Source organism: Drosophila arizonae, chromosome 6 (assembly GCF_054131065.1).
Source record: "Drosophila arizonae isolate 15081-1271.41 chromosome 6, UAZ_ARI_1.0, whole genome shotgun sequence".
NCBI classification, from domain to species: domain Eukaryota; kingdom Metazoa; phylum Arthropoda; class Insecta; order Diptera; family Drosophilidae; genus Drosophila; species Drosophila arizonae.
The window spans coordinates 895722-918341 of record NC_142926.1 but is presented as its reverse complement, the minus strand read 5'-3'; the positions used below and the strand labels follow the sequence as shown (position 1 = coordinate 918341).

At 40.5% G+C, this 22620-nt stretch overlaps 1 protein-coding gene across 6 annotated transcripts in view; it reads left to right on the top strand.

Moving 5' to 3' along the window:
• Positions 1–305: 305 nt before the first annotated feature.
• Positions 306–22620, top strand: part of LOC108617816 (uncharacterized) — a 33086-nt gene continuing 10771 nt past the window's right edge. Inside the window, exons 1-6 of one of the 6 annotated variants that reach the window (XM_089472631.1) lie at positions 307–560; positions 1949–2171; positions 4918–5430; positions 6805–6966; positions 8057–8095; positions 19036–19201. In XM_089472631.1, the coding sequence (XP_089328757.1) occupies positions 4929–5430; positions 6805–6966; positions 8057–8095; positions 19036–19201 (869 nt within the window). In that variant the 5' untranslated portion in view covers positions 307–560; positions 1949–2171; positions 4918–4928. Of the gene's footprint in view, positions 741–1948; positions 2172–4917; positions 5431–6804; positions 6967–8056; positions 8096–19035; positions 19202–22620 lie in introns of all 6 variants that reach the window. The other 5 variants (XM_089472630.1, XM_089472628.1, XM_089472632.1 and 2 more) reach the window with 5 other exon arrangements.

Genomic DNA, 22620 nt, shown 5'->3' with positions numbered 1-22620 from the left:
AACCGTAAAGCCCCACGAGCCGTCGTCTCTTGCGCTCAAGCCTGGTTTTGAGAGAGCAGCTCAGAATACACACTCACACACACACACACACGACAGACGAATGCTTATGCACCAATACATGCTTACCGATATGCACTTGTATATATGGACAGAGCGCCGAAGCAGTTCTCACTCAACAGGCTAGTTTTCACGCACATACACTAGTGCATGTCGCACACACACACGTGTGTAAGTCAGTTTATATGTATGTTCACGTCGAGAGTAGCTAGTGAAGAGTGCGGCTTCGACTTGCTTCCGCCGACCATTCACATTCAACAGCCAAACAGTTTCACCTAAGAACTCTTTAAGCGCGGTCTACGATCCACCTGGCGGAAAGAAGGCGCGATCGCCGCTGGTTGCAAATTAAGTGAAACAAACACCACTTTTTCTTCTTCTTCTTCTTCTTCTACTGCTAGTACTCTCTCGTTCAGAATGTGAATATAAGAGTCAAATTGGCTACCGAACAGTGAATAATTTGAATTAAAACCCAACTTCAGTTGAAGTAAAATGAATTGAGAACAGTAAGTGATTGAGTTGCGTGCTTCTCATTTGTTTTAGTGAATAAAAAGTAAAAAGTGAAATCTTTGAAGATCCATTTTTAGTACAAATTTTGGTCAGACCTGCATTTAATAATAGATATTGTATGTGCGTGTAAATGTGAACATACTATTCGATTTAGATCTGTGCAGATAAAGAAACAGGTACAGTTGCTAATGTTAGTTGAATTGCCATAAAATTAGTCAGAAGCATTTTGATTGCAAAAGTGCTTGTATACAAAGTGTATTTAATATATCGAAAATTGAAGAAGGTGGATCAAGTCGGCAAGTCCGACTAGCTGTTATCTATACACGCAGCACTTATACATTCCTCTTATGCAGTGAAATTAAAAGTGTTGAAAATTTCTGAAGTGATTCGCAGTATCCAAAAGTAAAACCGTTCTTAAGCTGTGCACTTCTTCCTGCTGCTTCATCTGCCTAATGACCTCAACTGTTGTATACATACACTCATCAAGTGCTGTAGGTGTCTTTGTATTAACATGACGCCGAGCTATCTGTAAAATTTACCCACGCTACTGACCTTGAGCTTGTTTTCCCGTTTCTTAGTGAAGCTTATTTATGTATGTATATACATATATATATATATATATAAATATATATATATATATATATGTATGTGGATATGTGTATGCCTCGTGTTGCGCTAGGTCGTCGTCATCTTCAGTGTCGCCGCCATTATGCGCGCGACTCGTGTGAAAAAACGTTTCTATTTTCCCACTTTTATTTTCAACAACTGAATGTATTACGCGGCCAAAATGTGATCTAAGCGGGTCTGAGTAAAACAGCCACACCGAGCGAATGAGAGAACGAGAGAGAGATAAAAAGGGGGATGGAGCCGTGAGCTTCTTAGCGAATTCCAGTGCTATCAAATAGAGCTCCATCTCTGGTTATCCTATTTATTGCATCTGGAGTTGTACATAGCTTAGTTCTTGAAGCTCAAGTAAATACAGAAGGATTTGGCGGTTCGATATGTGCAGTTCATAAAGAACGGTATTTTCTAGTCGTGGATTGCAGTTTCTTTCGGAAGAAGCAGTCCTTCATTTGTACTTGAACTATGTAAAAAGTCTTGAGCTGGGAGCTTGTTAGCTTTGTTTTTTGTTTAGTTTGTGTTGTATTTTTTGTTTTTATATTTTCCCGCCACCTTTAGGCAGAGCTGGCAGAGCCGGCAGAGCGTGTTCTGTATGGTTCATGGTTAAATTCTTCAACTAGTTTTATACACACATAGATATCTCGGCTTGAAGTTCAACCAAGAATTGAGTTAAAAGAAACAAATTCGGAAAACAAAGAAATAGAGGATGATGAAGAAGTTGGCAGATGGATATTAAATTATGCAGGGTAACACTATTTTTTAGCTCATGGTCAACAGATGTTTCCGACCATTCAGTATATGGGAAGGCGATAGAAATATATTTAACTACATAGACAGACTGATACGGAGCCCCGAGCCCCGAGCCCCGAGCCCCGACCGACGAACCTTAATCACCGGACACCAAACACTAAAGAGGAATGTAACATGCACATGCACTTGGCTCTAGAAGAGGACGAGTCCTAAAAAGGTCAATTAACAAACAACAGGTGAGCTGTGCATAAAACCCGCGACAGCGCGCGCTTATACCGAAGGCACTTGCATAGCTCGTGCTCGTACCAAAGAACAAGGCGGGAAATATAGGAGAACGGCTGCTCTGAAATGAGCGCGACAATTTTTATTACATTTATTTACATTGTTGCATCTCACACAGTGAGGTAGACAGAGAGAGAGAGAGAGATATATATAGATATAGATATAGATATAGATATAGATATAGATATAGATATAGATATAGATATAGATATAGATATAGATATAGATATAGATATAGATATAGATATAGATATAGATATAGATATAGATATAGATATAGATATAGATATAGATATAGATATAGATATAGATATAGATATAGATATAGATATAGATATAGATATAGATATAGATATAGATATAGATATAGATATAGATATAGATATAGATATAGATATAGATATAGATATAGATCCGGCGGCTAGCTAAATTAGGTTGTTGTGATTTCTGCTTAGCTTAGCGGCAATCATCATATTCTCATTACGATCAATCTCATTAAATGATGCTGGAGCATCCTCGTCGCTTGCCTCGTTTTTACTTTCTTATATGTTAACTATAAGCAATAACTGCTCTTGGCTACCACTGAAACGTACGCTCGGCCCGCGCTACTGATTGCCGCGTGTTGATGTTCTTATTCGATTCAAGCGGTATATTAGCATCGTTCAATTGACACACTTCGATGTTATTGTGGCCTACCGGCTATGTGCAGCATGTATTTTATATATGGATCCCAGCACGGTGCTGTTCCCGTTGAACAGATGAAGTTGGCTAGGTGCTTCGCATCTTACCAAGGCGGGATGTACATCCTAACCATGTACATTTGTTTGGAATCCTCAGGGGGGAATCTTCGGATGGAACCTTGGGGGCGCTAGCTTGGGGCGCAATCCAAACTGGCTGTATATTCCCTACTTTGTAGGAAATAAGATACACGTGGTAGTAAACCGCCAATAGGGTACACGCCACGTAAAACAAATCAAGGCAAGTGTTATTGTGGCCTACATCAGATTTATTTTTATACCCTGAACCCTTTGAAAATGGGAAGTCAGTATGTATGAACGCGTCAATCTCAGAAGATATAAGAGCTAAAGACTTAAAGTGTTAGAGCTAGAGTCTTTAAACTTTAAATGTAGACTTATGTATATGTATTTTATCCACCCTTCACCATTATTCTTGTAAGAGGCGTATTACTAGAGAAAATACTAGAGACTTGTGCTTTGGCACATGCACTCATCTCAATGTTATGATCACGATCTATGCGTGCATGCCTATGCATGTGTGTCTGTGTGTGTGTGGTTCTTGTGTAAGTAGAAAAACGCGAAGAGTTATTGAAATATCAATTCATCGATTCAGGGGATTTCGTAGTCGAGCAGTCTCGACTAGAGCTTTCTTACTTGTTATACTCATTCACGAAATGAATTAGTATATTGGTTTTGAGAAATGTCCGACTGTCCGTCTGTCCGCAAATTTGGAACACATACTCGTGTATATCCCGATTTATTGTATATTCCCGATCCACCCAGTAGGGGCGTGGCAAATCTGAAAATGCATTTTCCGATATACTAAAAATCATATATATTGAAGAGTTAGAAAGGTGAAATTTGGAATGTAGATCCGCATCGAGCACCCAAGATTTCTAGCTATAGCGGATATATCTACGCCCATTAGAGGCGTGGCAAATTGAATAAAGCTAGAATGCTGAAATTTCGCACGTAGGCTAATGTAATGGTTCTTTCTTCTCAATTTTGGTATATTTACTCGGGCTGACCACCCAAGAGCAAAAAGCTTCAACGGATATATGTTGTATATCTCCTTAAGTATAATACCTAGAAGCTTCAGGCGTGGATAGTTGATTTACTAGTAACCTCCTTTATTGTTATGCCTCTTTAGGGGCGTGGAATATCGAAAAATACCCTGTAATTTTAACATTTTTGGAGCGTAAGCATCCAAATTTTGTAGTCACCTCGTTCTGACTAAAAATAAGGTATCTACGCCCAGCTATACATTTTTGGCAATCTTAGATGGGGCTTTCCAATAGATCTGGGCTGAAGTCAGCCGCAGCTTAAGGTATCAGCCAGCCGTGCACCCCACCCAGAGTACTCGGAAGCGCCAGACTTAAACATTCTTTCTCGTTTTGCCATTCTTTCGCTGCCTACTACAATCTTGTTCTGCTCGCCGTCCCCGCCGGTCTGTCTGCTTGTCCGTTGCCTTATAGCAGCTCGTTTTTTGTTTGTGGCTGCTGATCATGGTCATTGAACTGTTCTAAGCATCTCCATCATCAGCTGCCTGGACGACCGGAGCTCTAAGTAGAGCACAGTTTTGTCTAGTTATCTATAATTATGAAAATATAGATGTATATATAAAAATATATAAATCTATGTGTATGTATATATAGAACAGCGGTCTCTGAGAGCCCATATATCTACAAGCTGGTCTAGCCTTTGGCCGAAGCGCAGCATTTAGGAGATCCTGAGATATGCAACACTCCACAGGTGCCAGCATAGCAGAAGCCAGTGGTGTTCATTCAGCTGTTTTTCGGCTAGGCCTGTGCGAATCAATCCCAGAGATGGATTGTGCACGTGCGGGAAATAGGATATAGGATAGAAAGTGAAAAGCAGATGAGCCGATCCGCAGATCAAGAAGAGACAAAGCTCAAGAAGCTGAGTTACTGATGCCAAAACGTTTCTTCGTTCGCTCTTTCAGGTATTAATGACATGCGTATAATGGAAATGCAGACGTCGCCACATCTTAGCCATGGGCTAGCGGCACTTTCGCCGATCCAAGTACATCAGCTTTCGCATCCGCATCCGCATCCGCATCCGCATCTGCATCCACATCTGCATCCACATCAGCATCAGACGCAGCCTCAGCATCAGCATACGCACCAACACCATATTATCCAATCCCAATCACAAGCTCAGCCCCTGTCGCTGTGCAGCAGCCAACAACAGCAGCAACAGCAACAGCAACAGCAGCAGCAGCAGCAGCAACAGCAAGAGCAGCAGCTGCAACAGCAGCAGCAGCAGCAGCAGCATCAACAGCAGCAGCATCAACAGCAACATCATCTACCACAGCAGATGAGCAGCGCGTCATCAACTTTGCACTCACTCCAAAGCTCTGCGCCTGGCGAGCAGCACAGCACAGTACATCAGAATCAGAATCAGAATCAGCATCAGCAAATATATACCTCAGCGCAATTGGATGACAAGTCCAAGGGTAAGTTGAGGCGGGGTAAGCGGAGGGTGCGAATTGGGGAGAGTGCGGCTGGAGGCAAGCTCGGCTAGCACATACCCTGTCAAGCAACACACATTACGCACACACACACAAAAGCACACGTAGTACCCCATGCACACACCCACACATACTTACGCATATTTACGAAATGTGACACGAATGAGAGAGAAGGGAAGATAAATGATTAGGGTCTGAGAAAAGAGAAAGAAAGGAGGAAATTTGTAGATCAGAGAGCAGAACTGAAATAAATTCTTTAATGAAATTTAAACTGATTTCAAAATGAATCATTTTATGAGAATCAACAACAGCAACATTATTGGCAATGGATTGCAATAGGTCAATGTGCTTCTCTCTCTCTCCCTCTTTCTATCACTCAATCTCTCTCTAGGAGTGTGTGATTATACTAATCGATTCGATTCCAGCCAAACAAAAGATTACATTTACATATCAAAGTTTCGAAAAGACTCCACGGCAAAGGTAAGGGAAGCTCATGTCGGGTACTATCGACTGTTTGGGCCCAGATCCACGCTGAGACAGACTTCTATTTACTCAAAGTCTCAAACAAATAAAAGCCGTCCGCCAGTCCCTTGTGATCCGAGTCCCAAGTGCCCAGGCAGGTAATCCGTATATACCCGCTTTGAGATGAGCGAGTGTATACAAAAAAGCTAACATTGGGGTCTATTTAGGAGCCTCAGCCGAAAGGAGGAGGAACGTATAGGGGCACTGAAGGAATTCGAGCACAAATATTGCTCAAGAACAATAGCCTAAGCCTGCAACTAGGACAGGGGTACTGGGAGGAAGAGTCACTCGTCCGAAAGGCAAGTGTTCTGGTCGAAAAGAGTAGAGCACATGCACCCGAAAAGACATTGTTCTCCTGCTGAGTTTTCATTTACGAATTAAATAAAAAAAAAAAAAAAAAACAAAAAAAAAAACAAACAAAACCATTATACCCTGATTTTCCATTTTCAATGGGTTCAGGGTATAAAAACCAAAAAAGAAAGCAATAAAACAAAACAAAAAAAGTTTAGTCACGGATTGCGCAATAAAATTGCAACTGGAATGCGCTGTGGATTGACTAGAAGACTGGACGACTGGAAGTCTGGACGCAACTCAGAATTGAAATTATCTCTAAATGCAAGATAACCTCAGACCTAGCAGAAAACCTCCTCTTTCCCTAACAAGTCGATATTGTCGACCACGATAGACGACAGTTTCCGACTGAAATCGTTATCGAGTTATCAAAAGTCTAAGTAGCAGAGCCAGAGTGTCAGGGTATCTCTTAGTCCGGCACGTCCACCCGCCGAGAATAGACCTATCTGATTTTACCCATCCCAATGTATCACTATGCGATTGCAGTGCAAAAGTATGACGAATACTCGAATGGCTTGGTGAGAGGACTGTCCACGCCAGCCGCCGTACAGGAATCTCCCCCGACTCTATCTGCAAGCAGTTTTCTGGCTCACTCACAGGGAAATGTCGAATGGATATCAGCCATGAATGATGCTCAAAATAATGCAGGTAATAACTATACTGCCTAAAGGTGAATTATATTTACACGTAGCTAGAACATATTCTCGTAATACCCTCTATTTATCGTGCTTTCCCGATCCGCCAACATGTCAGAAATCAGATATATATATCTGCGACCAATGCGTGGGCGTGGCAAATTGGGTAAAACTGTATCTTTACAGTTTTAAAACTAGAACACTGAAAAATAACCTGTAATTGTCATATTTTTATACCCTGAACCCTTTGAAAATGGGAAATCAGGGTACAATGGTTTTCTTGAAATGTATGTAACAGGCAGAAGGAGGCGTGGCAGACCCCACAAATTATATATATTCTTGATCAGGGCGACGAGCCGAGTTGATTTGGCCCTGTCCGTCTGTCCGTATGTTTGAACGCGTCGATTTCAGAAGATATAAGAGTCGCGGGTTCAAACCCAGAGCCCGCAACGGATGTTAATTTTTTAATTGTTTAAAAATATTTATATATTCAATTAAATGAGTTTCCCATTTCATTTATACTTTTAAATACACCGAAATTGAAATCTTATCCATACTAAATGTGCATTTTATTAGTTTGGTTCAGGGTAGTATCTAGTTTAGCAGTTACGTTACTTATAGCTTGTTCTAGGAACTGGTAAAACATGTAAGAAAGCTCTAGTCGAGACTGCTCGACTACGAGATCCCCTGAACCCTTCGAGCAATAGCTATTTCAATTTGTGGTTTTGTGCAATGTCCGTCTTGCTGTCCGTCCGTCTGTCCGACTGTCCGTCTGTCCGTATGAAATCAGTTTATTTCGGCGCTATTGAAGCTAGAGAAATTTGAAATTTAAAACACATACTTTTCTACAATATTAAAGCTAAATTTAGCTGCTAAATTGCTGATGAGATGTGAATAAGTAAGTATTCGGCAGTCGGTAATGCCCGACTGCAACGTTCTTACTTGTTTTTTAAACATTTTAATATTAATATTATATTTTAAAGAATCATTCACAATTTGGATTTGAGCAACGTATTTTATATATAGTAATATATATATGTAATAAAAATACACATAATAATATATCTGTGATTCATCTCTTATTCTTCCTCTTTGCATTTCAGAAGATTCGCACAGCTCGCAAGGCAGCATTTCAGGCGATGGTAAGTAAGGGTGTATTAGGTTCGCAGGTGAGCTTGTCACCTAATACTCATTGACTGACGGACAGATTCAAGTGCAGCCGGTATGTAAATGTCGACAAGATTCCCAGGCACATTTAAGTAGGCTATCGATTATCTCTCGTGACAAATAATCAAAACTAACTGGACATTGGAAAGCTTCCCTGGCGTCCGCATCTGATTGACGCAGCTGAGCTGAGCTGAGTTGAAGTGTGGTGAAGTGAGGTGAGGGAATGGGCTAATCGCATTTGTGGTTAGGCGCAAAATGTCTCAGGTAACTTACGTGTTTAATTGAAAAAAACGCAGAGCTCGACCACAAAGGCGTTTTTAGTTTCAATTTCAACTCTAGATCGCTGGGATTGTCAGGTTTTAATTCCGAATCGAAATGCACTTTTCTCTGTAATCCTCTGCGTTGGTATTGGATAAGTGAATATACACCTGTAGCTCTACAGGTATATGTATCTGAATCTATGTATCTGAATCTGTATCTGTATCTGTGCATCCGCCGGTTGTGGGTTGCGGGCAATATTTTTGTTAGCCTTCACATGGCTATCAAGCAACCTTCGCCAGAGCTCTGGCCAGAGACCAGAGGCCTACTCTCAGCTCCATGAGTATGCATTACAATTTTGGACTTCGTGCTTCGGCAGAGGAGCGGAAACGAGTGCAAGAATAAGGAGAACACAGAACAAATAAATACATTCTACTGTTGGCAATAAGGCTAAGCTAATAACCGCACGAGTGCAAAAAACTTTCCCCCTTCCCTCTTCCCTCTTCCCTCTCCCTCTTCCATCTTTCCTCTCCACTCCTCAGTCTTCACTTATTCCACATTACTCTTGACTCTTTGCCGCGTTTGCTCAAGTTAAAAAGCCGCAAGATCCCAAATCCGGTTTCCTTCCTCTTCGAAAGAAATCAACATGGGAATGGATCGAATTCTACTCCTATTTAACGCGTATTTCTTTCGCCTGAGCTCATTGCCAATGGGAAAGATGTGAATAATAAGAAACCCTATTGAACTTCAGTCCAGTGATGGACTGATGTCTCTCAAACCATGTAGATCCGTGTACGCTACTTAATTAATTGGAGTTGGCAACATTCTCGTCAGTTCGCCCGTCGGTTCGTCTCTCCGTCCGTCCGTTCGCATGGAGGCAAGCGTGAGACAGAAGAGTTTAATTCATTTCGCGATGGTTCATCACAATGGAACGCTGTTCAGAGTATCTGTTAGTCGGTCATTGTCGACTGCTGGATTATCTCAACGTGATCTTAATAGACAATATCAGCTTTCATCGTATAGTTACCCAAATCCAAACTTAGATTCCAATCAAAGACCTGACGCAGTGCGCCCAAAAAAAAAGTGCTCAAGGCCTGCTCCATATAAAGGCACACATAGACATATGTATATATATGTATTCGGATTTCGAATTATGCAAATTATGTAATGGTTATTGTAATTGCAGTTTTGATTTGGATAGATAAGTCCCAGTGCGAAACGTCATTCGACTTTAATTGTAAAAGCAGAAGCAGACGCGAAGAGAGAGGGCAAAACCGATGGCAGAAGCAATGCAAAGGTAGAGCTGGAGGTAGGGGTAGAAGTGGGGGTAAAGGCAAATGCAAAGAGCCATAATAATTAAAACAAATCCCCAGCGATGTTGCTCGAAAGTCAAAACATAAGTTGAAAGTGATTTGTCAAAACAAAATGAGCACAGATTGGGGGAAGCAGCAAGGTCGACTGCGGTGTATCTCATAACATTTGAACACACAATTGGGAATTCGAAGCGAGGTAACATCTGGTCACGTTATTAGCGATTCCATCACACTGCCAGGCAGCAGAGTTAAGCTAGAGCCATGAAGAACATATCCCCACACAGGCTTTTTCATTCGGATTGGGAAGTCTCTAGTTTGAAAGGTCATCAAATTCCGCTTGAAATTGGTTGAATGTGTGATTCGAAAACCATGGAAGATTCCCCGTTAATTGTCAATGTGTGGCCCGTGTGGATGTGTGAATCGCCTTTCTGGAATAGGAGATAGAGGCTTTTCCGATTTGTCATACCCCTGGGGGAGTAATAGTAATAGTAATAGTAGGCAACGAGGGATTCCAAATTGCATGTCGAGCTAGAGATCATTTACACTTTTATTTATATATTGCAATATGTATTAAATAATGTCCTATTCATCTGTCAAACGCTGAATATAATCTTGAACCAAATGTGCTATCGCGCCTTCGATAGGCACAGATGTTAGTCTCGTGATACGGCTATGTATAAACTGAGAACTGAACAATGCGAGAACGGATATATGTATATATGATATATACACCAGTATCACTAGAATGATTCGACTGGCATAAATGTATATACATACATATGTATGTGTCGATATAGCTATGAATGAATGTGGGAGAAAGCCATTTGTTAATATATTTGTCGCCCTCATAATTACTTTGTCTTTATGTGACAACTTGATGTCATCATCATACGTGCTCATAGAATACGAAAAGGCAATCATTTCTAGTATATCGCGTAGCCCCCAAGCACACACACTAGCACACACAATCACAAAGCACACGCACGCACACGTACAGAAACAGAATCAGAAACGAAAACAGAAACGAAAACAGAAACAAGCAATCACAAGAAAGCGTGAACGTTGGATGCGCAAGCGAGATGGAAAGATAAAGAAATACAACACAGAGAGCGGCAAGTGCTTAAGTGGTAGAAACGAGAAACGTCAACTGTTCGCTGTGATTGGTGCTAGGCACATCTTGGTCTTAGTGCTGATTGGCGGGCATCGACTTCATGTTTGGTGCATTCTCCTCTCTCTCTCACTAACTCTTTCTCACTCTCTCTCTGGCTGATGTGGTGTGTGGCGTTGTCTGGTGTGGTGTGGTGTAGTGTGGTGTGTTTGCGTGGGCTGTCATTTCTGACTGCGTGCCAGTAACAGTAAACCGCGCTCTGTATACAAATATTGCTCTGATGTCGGGGCAAAGTATTCATATAACAGATAAAGGGCAAAAAATGAAATTTTGACGTCCATGTCGAAATGTGATATCGATTGAAGTCCACTTTTATGGAACTTCGCGTATATTATTAATTGCACAAGCTCCGCTTGTATCAAAAGATATAACTTAACAATTAAACTAACGCATGTCCAGTTCTCTATCCAGGTTTCGGGATAAATGGGAGACATAGCGATGCGCTAAATTGAAAAGATTGTATTTTGCTATAGCATACACAGACACACCCAGGCACAGACACTCCTACACCCGCTCCCCCGCACTTCGAGAGACAGTGTCTGACCATAAGTCGTGGGCTTAAGCATTTAGCGCCAATCCAAAAGAAGGCGAAGCCAACTGCCCACCACAACTTTTGTAGCAGCCCACCCACCCCCACCCCCACTGCCTTTAATGAATATAACAGCAGTAGCGGCAGTCGCTGTCGCTGTCGCTGCCACAGCAGCAGAAGCAAAAGCAATTGTAACATAATCCAGTATGCAGAGCCGAGTTGTAGAATAGGAAGCGAATGACGCTTCGCTCTGGTTGTGTCTCTCGGCTGTTGGTTCGTCTTCATTGGTTCGCTGCAGTCGGAGTCGGGCAGTCGTGAAGTATGCGCATGCCGATGTGGTTGGGCGAGTGCGGTGGCGAAACAAGGACCAAGGACACGCTCAGCACGCAGTGCACACACAAACACGCGCTGCAGTCGCAGACGCACAGAGCACTCGCACACAGTCGCACTCTCACGGACACATACACACGCACACAACTCACACGCACACAACTCACACGCACAGAAGCACACAGATAAGAAACAAAACGTGCGCAGGATCTCAGCTACTGAACGCAAACAGTCCGGAAAAAATGGCTTGAAATATTTCACGGCACTAAAAACAAAACACAAAAAGAAAGACAAAAAAATAATCGCAAAATTTATAATAAGTAAAACAACAGCAAACGACGACGGCGACGACGACGAAAAAATTTAGAGTACACAAAAAAAGAATAGAACTGTAAAGAAGGAAATTGGCTCGGGGTTCGTCTTTCTTTGAATGCCAGGCACAAAATTAGATACAAATGCAGCAGCAAACGCCACGCCACGCCACCGGAGTAGCGGATCGTGAAAATCGGGGGATGTGAATGCGTATTATCGTTATCGTTATCGCCATCGTTATCGTTATCGGTGTCGTTTCGTCGCCCTTGCCGGCTCATAATTGGGCATCTCGCGCGCGGGCATACCCAAAAGTTATCTCATCAGTGTCGTGCATTAGTGTAATTCCTGCCCACATGCATCAGAAATAGAACTGAGAGTCCTTCGACACATCAGCACTATTATATTCGAGGCCTAACTAGTCATCGATAGCACTCGCCACAGCCGAACATGGATCTCTCTACAGCGTATCGTTACAATCAAAACATGATGGAATACTACACATGTATATAAATTACGAAAATTAAAACCTATCTATATATACGTACATTTTCACAAGCTCTTATCTGCCTGCCACTCTCCGACTATCTGTGGAAGTCGAAAGTCAGAGCTCTTTGACTCAAGCTTAGATCTAGGTAATACATTTTCAGTGGGTCAATACGTATGCCAGCCAGTCCGATGCATATATCCAATATCAAATACCCTTCGCTTTCTGACGTCCAAATAAATGCGTTTATAACGCTTTGAACTCTTCATTCATTCTATATGACTCAATAAGAGATAACAGTTTCGTATCGACAGCGAAGGACTGTAATACATGCCGAAAGGTATCGTGATATCCCTAACTTGTCTTCAAGACAGACGTCGTATTCCAATTGACTTACGTGCAGATGGACCAGAAGAATAATAATACGAGTTCCTTGTCGCCCGAAAATTGAATGGGATCGAAAGGGACAAACTGACGCAAATAAAAGACAATAGAATATATATACATATATATGTATAATAGTAGTACAATAGTTATACAATGTGGGTAGACGAGGGTCGGCGTCTCTGTTTCACTAACATGACTTTGTTTCCCTCTAGGGTCCTCCTTTGTTAGGTAAACAATATCTATTTAGTTGTGAGACCCATTGATAGTCAATAGTTCATTAAATGACAATCGCATTTACCATTTACCATTTTCCATTTACCATTTATTATTTACTGTTTACTGTTTGCTATTTGCCGTTTGCAGTTTGCAGTCTGGCATTTGCCATTTGGCAGTCTGTCAGGCACTCAAAGATCCTTTTGTGCTTCATGGACTCGTGCGGTGTCCTCTAAATGGAATTGCGACTCCTGCTTGCGCTGATTCTCTTGATCTCGAATAAGTTGTTGCAGAGCGTGTCCTACTCCAGCGAGATATACATATGTAAATATATGTATAGATATCGACCTGCTGAACTGTTCCACTTTTTCGCTTGAAGTCCAGGAATGTGTCAAGCTTTTCTCTTTAGCTTCTTCTTAGCAAAACTCTAAGCAGATCTCTATATCTCTCTAGATCTGCTCTAAGTCCTTAACTCGTCCATAAAGCAACAGATCTGTCCCGGAGAATTCTCAACAAGTAGTTTAAGTTCTTCGCCAAGTATCCGCCACTATCGATGGACCGAAAAAATGAATATTTTTGACACATTCCGCCCATATTTCAACTGTATTGGCTGCGCCGTGGAAGTCTTTATAGCAATGAATATTACTTTCAAGCACTCGTGTCCTCTCTATAAGGACTACCATTTGGCCATCCAATCGCGCACTCCCTAACACACTCCTTCTGATTCGAGCTCTATATATGCCAACTCTATATAGATTCGTTGGACAATAGTTGACACACAGGAATATCTCGAAGAATTGAATGACTTATGATATAGTAATATACTAATATTATTCTGGAATTGTGGTATATCAATTTACATACCAATACTAGTGTGCCAGAAGTACAAAAACAGAGCACGGCTGAAATGGGACTGGGAGCAAAAAACATATTCATCTCTAAAAATATGGAATTATATGCTGAGATAACAAAAGATATGTTTCATTTTATTTATTTATTATATAAAACAATAAGAAATTCTTTAAACTATAATTATAGAACCAGATGGTTTGAACTCCAAACTTTGACATCCATAAGAACCTCAAACTTCCTCTTATCAAAGAGGAAATACAAAAAACGGCAGAGCGGTATTTAATTAGGCTACATGACCACTGCACTATAGCCGATTTGTTGATTTTGGCGGTATAAAGTCTAAAAATAAAGCTAGAAGCCTAATTTTTTATACCCTGAACCCATTTTCAATGGGAAATCAGGGTATAATGGTTTTCTTGAAATGTATGTAACAGGCAGAAGGAGGCGTAGCAGACTCCATAAAGTATATATATCCTTGATCAGGGCGACGAGCTGAGTCGATTTGGCCCTGTTCGTCTGTCTATCCGTCCGTCTGTCCGTCTGTCTAGAGACTTCAAATTTTTTTAAAATATCCGTATTTACAACACGGATATCGAGTTTATCATTAAAAATCGATAACTCATCCCGATAAAATCGATAAAAAAACCTTATCGAAAATCAGTTATAAAACAAGTAAGAAAGCTCTAGTCGAGACTACTCGACTACGAGATCCCCTGAACCCTTCGAGCAATAGCTATTTCAATCATTTTTCGCACACACACACACACACACAAACACACACTCTAACACACACACAAACACACACACATACATACACGCACACTAGTACCCACGCCTAAACACGCATTGCCTGCAGTGTTGGCTTACTATGGGAACTTAATTGTTTAATAGCTTTTCTTGTCTTCATGAAACTTTCAGATTATTAATATAACATAGATATAGTATTTGCCAAAGCACAAGTCTCTAGTATTTGAAATACGCCTTTTACAAATGTGAGGGCGAGAGGGGGAATTAGCGGTGGGGCGTAAATTTTGACAAAAACCGAAATTGTATAAAATGCACAATATAACGGGGCAAGTTATCGATATGCGAGTTGAAATATGCGCGTGCTATACACGGACCTAGGGAAAAAAATTTCAAGTCTCTAGCTCTTATATCTTCTGAGATCGACGCGTTCAAACATACGAACAGACGGACAGAGCTAAATCGACTCAGCTCGTCGCCCTGATCAAAAATATATATACCTTATGGGGTCTGCCACGCCTCCTTCTGTCTGTTACATACATTTAACAAAACCATTATACCCTGATTTCCCATTGAAAATGGGTTCAGGGTATAATTATATCTCCTACATCTTTGAAGCTACAGTCTCCAAATTTTCAATGTATAGTTTTATGCATTTTATACAATTTCGGTTTTTGTTAAAATTTACCCCCCACCCCTATATCTACCCCCTCACCTACATATTTGTAAAAGGCGTATTTCAAATACTAGAGACTTGTGGTTTGGCAAGTGCACGCATATTATGGTTATAATTAGGATTTTAAAGTTTCATGAAGATCGTATGTCCACAAAAAAGTTATTAAACAATTAACTTCTCATAGTAAGCGCACACTGCACCTGCTCGCTGCTCGATTCAAATCAATGCTTGAACCATTTCTTCTTGCACTTCGAAGATTATTCCTCTGTTCATTTGTACGATAAGCTCGACGATTTCTCGTTTCTAATCCAGCCGTTTCACGGGCTGCGTCTCTTTGCTCTTGTTTTTGAGAAGCACGAATTGAGGCCCTTCTTTGCTGAGTGCTAACGCGGCGCTCTCCTCCGGCGATTTCTCGTTCTTTGTCAGATAATAGACTTGCGGCATTCCGTTGCCAAATCGCATTCCGCATCCGCTGGGAAAGATTAGATCTTCTAGGACGCGGCAATTTTACCAACAGTAATACTGAATATGCGTGAATAATTTTTATACTCATTCACGAAAGTGAATTAGTATTTTGGTTTTGTGCAATGTCCGTCTTGTTGTCCGTCCGTCCGTCTCTCCGTATGAGCGCAATCTATTTTGGCGCTATTGAAGCTAAAGACTTGAAATTTGGAACACATGCTCGTGTATATCTCCGATCTATAAAGTGTTAAAATTTTCCAGATCCGCCCACTAGGGGCGTGGCAAATCGGAAAATGCATTTTCCAATATGCCAGAAATCATATTAAGTGAAGAGCTAAAAAGCGGATATTTTGAATATAGATCCGCATCGACCACTCAAGATCACGGGCTATGGCGGATATATCTACGCCCATTAGAGGCGTGGCAAATTGAATAAAACTGTATCTCCAAGAGCTTTACAGCTAGAGCGCTGAAATTTTGCACGTCAGCTAATGCTATGATTCTATAAAGTCTAATGACAAAATTATATGTCTCTATTAGGGGTGTGACAAATCGGACCTGAAGATATAGTGATTTTTTAAATTCTGCTATATTTTGGACAGTATTGATGCCAGAGACCTCAAATTTTGTATATATACTCGGGCTGATCACCTAAGACCAAAAAGCTTTATCGGATATATGTCCGCCCACAGGGGGCGTGGCAAACCAAAAAAGTTTATATCTCCCACAGTTTAAGAGCCAGAAGCTTTAAATTTGGATAGTTGAGTTACAATCGATGCCCCAAAAATAATTTTTACGCTTCTTTAGGGGCCCGGCATACCGAGAAATACCATGTAATTCTAACATTTTTTGAGGGTAAGCATTCAAAGTTTGCAGTTACCGTTATCTCGTTCTAAGAACTGACCAAATAGGGGCGTGGAAAGTCGGGAAAAACTGCACAGTATGAGAGCGAAACTGAACTACTAAATTGCTAATGGGATGTGAATGAGTATTCCGCAGTCGGTAACGCCCGACTGCAACGTTCTTACTTATTTTAAATAAGAGCATGACCGAAAACTGTCATTGGTATCAAGCCTTCTAAAAAAATTCTAAATGACAATGCAAAGACAGCTCCGAAATTAAAGAACTCATTTTTCGAGTATTTGCCAATTTTCCACTATTTGTATACCCTGAACCCATATTCAATGGGAATATAATGGTTTTGTTGAAATGTATGTAACAGGCAGAAGGAGGCGTGGTAGACCCTGTCCGTCTGTCTGTCCGTCCGTCCGTATGTATGAACGCGTCGATTGCAGGAGATATAAGAGCTAGAGATTTACAATTTTTTTAATGTCCGTATTTACAGCGCGGATATCAAGTTTATCATTAAAAATCGATAACTCATCCCCATCTTTTTTATCGATAAAACCCCGTATCGATATCCAGTTATAAAATTATATCTTCCACACCTTTATTGCTAGAGTCTCCAAATTTTTAATCCATGCTTATATGCAATTTTGATTTTTGTTAAAATTTACCCCCCCCCCCCCCCCCCCCTTGTGTGTGTGTGTGTGTCTGGGTATGTTTGTGTGTATGTGTATGTGTGTGTTCAGGGGATCTCGTAGTCAAGCAGTCTCGACTAGAGCTTCCTTACTTGTTAAGATATATTCTGCTATTCGGGGCGGAGACAAATCCATCAAATCAAAAACCATGAAAATTGGTCCAGCAGATCTCGAGTTATAAGACTTGTAACAAACTCGAGTTTGTTATATATATAGATATATATTACAATTACAATATCTTAATTCTTTTGTTTATGAATTCCAAAATTTGTTTTAAAATGATGTTCGTGGAAATGTTCGCATAGTTAGTAGACAAACTCGGCGAACATGTTCGTGTAACAAATTCGTCTGTGGATAGCCCCCTTAATGCTTAATTCTTATATTTGGCATATTGGATTTTTGGTGAAGATCTACACGGCTCCCTCAAGGAGCGTGACGAGTCGGGACTGACTGCATAGGTTTTTCTACAAATTCTCCTGGACTTTTGAAATTGGGAATATATTGTCGTGTATCGTGTATAGATAAATTTCCTTGACCGCCTTTCCGCTGGAGTAGGAATACTTTAAGGGGGCTAACTTGTAAATTTGAAATTTTTTTGCTGTCATTGGTGTTCAGCGATTGAAGTGCTCATACATAAGGGCGGAATGTCCGTCCGATGAGACGGACCTACATCGACTCCAGCGGGCAGCAGCATTGAACGTATGGAGCTTCTGCGCCTGACGTTCTTCCCAACAATTTTTGATCTTCATTAAAACTGGCATATCAAGTGCGAAATTTAAGTGCAAGAAAATAAATGATGTATAAAGACTGCCGATATCGAGATCTTCCGAGATCCAACTGCCTCCTCTTTACTCCCCACTCCCGACTCCGTTCCCAGCTTCTTACTGTCGACTCTTGCGTTGACGGTTTCTCGTGTTTGTCATTAAGAGAGATCTTCTCAGATCGTCTTTGTTGTTGCTCACCCGTGACGCTTCGTCTGCTTCGGCGAGCAAAAATCGTACATAATTAGGAGACTTTCTGTAAAGGGAAAACCACCTTTTCTTCAAAGTAAATAAATATAGACTAGCAGGTGATCGAATACCAGATACCCTGGCCGACCTGCACTTTTCATAAGCTGTCCTCGCTGATGGGGGTATGATGACACCAATACACAAATAGCTCTCTATGTTTCTATAGTTCTCTAAAGCAAAGTCGGAGCTGTCACAGACCTACATATGTGTGACCTACTGTTGCCTATCGTTATCAAGTGTGAGCAATGTGCAAAGCGACATCTGCAGCTTTACGGCTGAAATCAACAAGTTCTACAGCTGTCTTGCTTTGCTATGGTCGTCCTCTTCAGATGCTCTGAAACGGACGTAACGACAATGAAGCAACGGCTGATCAACTCAACTGCCCATGAACGTTGATCGGCAAATATACATATGTTTATTGACTAGATCCAGGAACAAGATTCACGTACTGCACATATATATCTACTATGAGTGATCCACGGACTACATGGAGTCAAGAGAATCATCAAATCCACGCTGAACCCATTTGTGGCTTGCGTTATGTTAAATTGCTTATTCGAATACAAAATCGATTTATATATTTGATTTGATGGTATCTGCCAGGATTACTTACTGTTAAACATAATTGCATTGCAGGTCATGGCGGCGTCAATCAGCTGGGAGGCGTGTTCGTTAATGGACGCCCCCTTCCCGATGTAGTCCGGCAGCGGATCGTGGAGCTGGCACACAACGGCGTTCGTCCTTGCGACATATCGCGTCAACTGCGCGTTAGCCATGGCTGCGTCTCGAAGATATTGTCCAGGTAAGTGAATAAGGATCAACTAACCTGAATGTGCCTAGCAGCTAATGCCCGCTCTACAGCTGACTAAAGCTCAGATTTCGATAGGGCGATAAGGGACTATTCTTGCAGGGTGAACGATGCAGTCGGTCGCATCCGACGGCAAATGGGTAGCTGTTCCGGGTCTAGAATCAACGCACAATGGGGATCCTATATATGTATATCTTAGATATTCGTAAACATCGACCCCCCAAATTAGCAAGGCTCTCAGCTGAGTCTGATGTCTAGGTCTAAGTCAAACAAATACATCGATGTATGGATTGTCAAGTATGTGAAAGGCAGCACAGGGTTCAGGTTAGCTGGAATATTGAAGTCTAAAGTCACTCATAGCCAACGCACATGTGCTGTCCTGCACGGGGAAGTCCCATTGTAAATGCCGACTGAAATGGCGACTCCGCTGCTGCGGCAGCTCGATGCACAGGTCGTAAGCACAGGTGATTACGACTGGCTTGGTTAATTATGTGGAGCTCACTTTCTCTCTACCTGCCAGCAAATACATACATTCTCACTTTAGGGAATGGCCAGCGACGTGGATGGGCGACGGATGCAGCTACAGCATGGCATGTAAATAAGACCAATAAATCTCTTCAGTCGCATGGACATGGGTGGGCCCTGTGCAAGGACTCTGCAGAACCATGCACGACTCATATGTCAGCCTCCAGCTCGCATCCTCGACCTAAACGCTGGCTGACATTTAAATTGTTTGTAATTGAAATGGTAAAATCGGTGGTTCCGTTCCAAAATGCTTGCATTAATCAAGGCGTCTCTGCTGACAGATGACTATACATCTATATATATGTTATATATATAAATATGTATATATGTATATATATAATATATATATATATATATATATATATATATATATATATATATATATGTTTTATATAAATATCACGGACCAAGTCGACGTTAAAATGCCTGTAATAACTTTAAAAATGCATGAATCTGTCTGAAATTTTGGAATTAGATTCATTTGATACATTTAAATAAGAAAATAAAATCATTTCGTCGCATTCCCGCGAAATGGTCGTTTGTCGAAAAATGTAATTGTACAGGAGAAGTTTTTTTTTTTTTTCCAAATATTTAGTGGCGTTTTTTCATAAGTTGTATACGAGCCCAAACCACTATTAATTCGAACAGCATGTTTTTTTTTCAGTGCGCAATGTTTAACACACTATATTATCAATACTCTAAATATAAAGATAACACATACCAATGAATTTAGTCTTAAAGAGAATTTTATTCTCTTCACGATGAAAAAAGTTTTGTTCTATTTCCAAAAACAACAATATGAGTAATTTATTCAAACATATGACTTAAAAGATAAGAACAAATTTACCACTATTAACTCGAACGCTGCGTAAGCTTACTTTTATCTCAAAAGAAAAGCAAAACAAAGCAACCAATGCAACAGAATCACTTTCTAGTTATAGTCTGCGAATAATATAGCAATACAGAATGCAAAAATTTTGAAATTGGTGCAGCTCAGTGAAAGTTTAGCAACGTTGGTGAGTGGTAAGCCTATTTGAAACGAATTCAGAGTATTGATTAGAGATTATTTTAAATCTGGGAAGACACTTGCATGGAAAAGAAAAGAAAAGGCAGAGTAGAGGCTGGAAATTCAAAATCAATGCAAAGACAAATCAATCGCAACTGAGATTCTTAGAATATGCTAGAGTACGCATTTATCTGTGCATACATACACACATACATACTGCTGACTGCGCAGTTAGCAAAGACTGCGCTTGGGCTAAGTGCATAATATAATGATTTACTAATAAATCGTATGTTTTGTCAGTGTCTTCATATTAATATTATAATATAATTGTGATCCCCCCTTCACCCCCTCTAGTTTCTGTTGTTTTGTGGCATTTGTTGATCCATTAAGATTATGCAACTTTAAAATTTAGCTGCCAGAATCTGCCCGGCTTCGTGGCAAAATTCGCAGAACATAGCCTCAACCGTTGACTTTTTTAAGGTAATGTGAATGCTTTGTTGTTTTGATTATGCTGTTGAGTTATAAGTGTTTGTAGATATGTGCCCAACTGTCCATTTTGTATTATTTTTACGATGTTTTACTGCAAGCAATATCATCGGGCTATAAAATTAATGCTGAAGAATTCAAGATTTTCGCGCTAGGTACAGCTAATGAACTAATAACTGCCTATCCTTAATATTATTTGCCTGCTGCGATACATAAAGTCTTAATTCATGGTGCTGCTGTTATTGAGTATACCCTGATTTCCCATTTTCAATGGGTTCAGGGTATAAAAATCAAAATTGTATAAATTGTATATGTAATTTGAAGATCCTTGCTGCAATGATGCAATGACGATAGCAATAGCTATCGATGATTTTCCAGGTTTAATGGGATCATGCCCTGATTTTTGTTGCGCACTAGACTTGAAAATTGCACTATATACTCTGGCTCACAGCGTTTGGGCTGTGAATGAGTATTCTGCAATCGGTATCGCCCGACTGCAACGTGCTTACTTTTTTCTTATCTCTTAATTCAACCGATTAAATAAATTACTCATATTGTTGTTGTTTTTGGAAATAAAGCGAAACTTTTTTTGTTCATCGTGAAGGGAATATAATTCTCTTTAAGGTGAAATGCATTGGTATGTGTTATATTTACTAGTATTGATAATACAGTGTGTTAAGCATTGCGCACTCCAAAAAAAAACATGCGGTTCGAATTGTTAGTGGCTTGGGCTCGTAGTTGTAATAACGAAAGCATATAAAATTTTGTTCAATTATGGGAAATTTTGTTTAAAACAGCAGTTTATTAAAACATACGATTATTTAGCGGGAATGCGACGATTTGTTTCTGTTTTTGATTCTAAATTCAAGTATTTCAGATTCTTTATGGCATAGTGCTTTTGCAGCCTCGTCACTCTGGTAGCGATTTATATTGGTATCATCTGAGCAAATAACCTTCTTGCAATCGTATTTAGTTCAATTTCTATGGTCCTTGCGGAATTTGAGCCGAGCGGAAATCTGCAAAAGCATTAGGTCAAAATGACCAAGAAGCATAGTGGAGTGTGCCTGATGTGGGGCTGCTTCACATGGTGGAGCATCGACCTGCTGGTTGAGATAGATGGAATTACATTGAAGGAAGACTATCTGAATATTTTTAAGACCCACCTACCCGATTTTGTGGATAATAGTGCGTCTCCCGAGGAAGAAGTCGTGTTTCAGCAGGACATAAATATTTTGAAAAAGTTTAAGATGAGCATAACTGCATACATAACTCTTTTTTTTTTTTGCATCCATCTGAAAAACTTAAATTTAGAATGAAAATGTGAAACAAATGATTTTACTTCCTTATTTATGTGTGCCCATACATATGTGTGTATGTATGTATTTATATATGCATG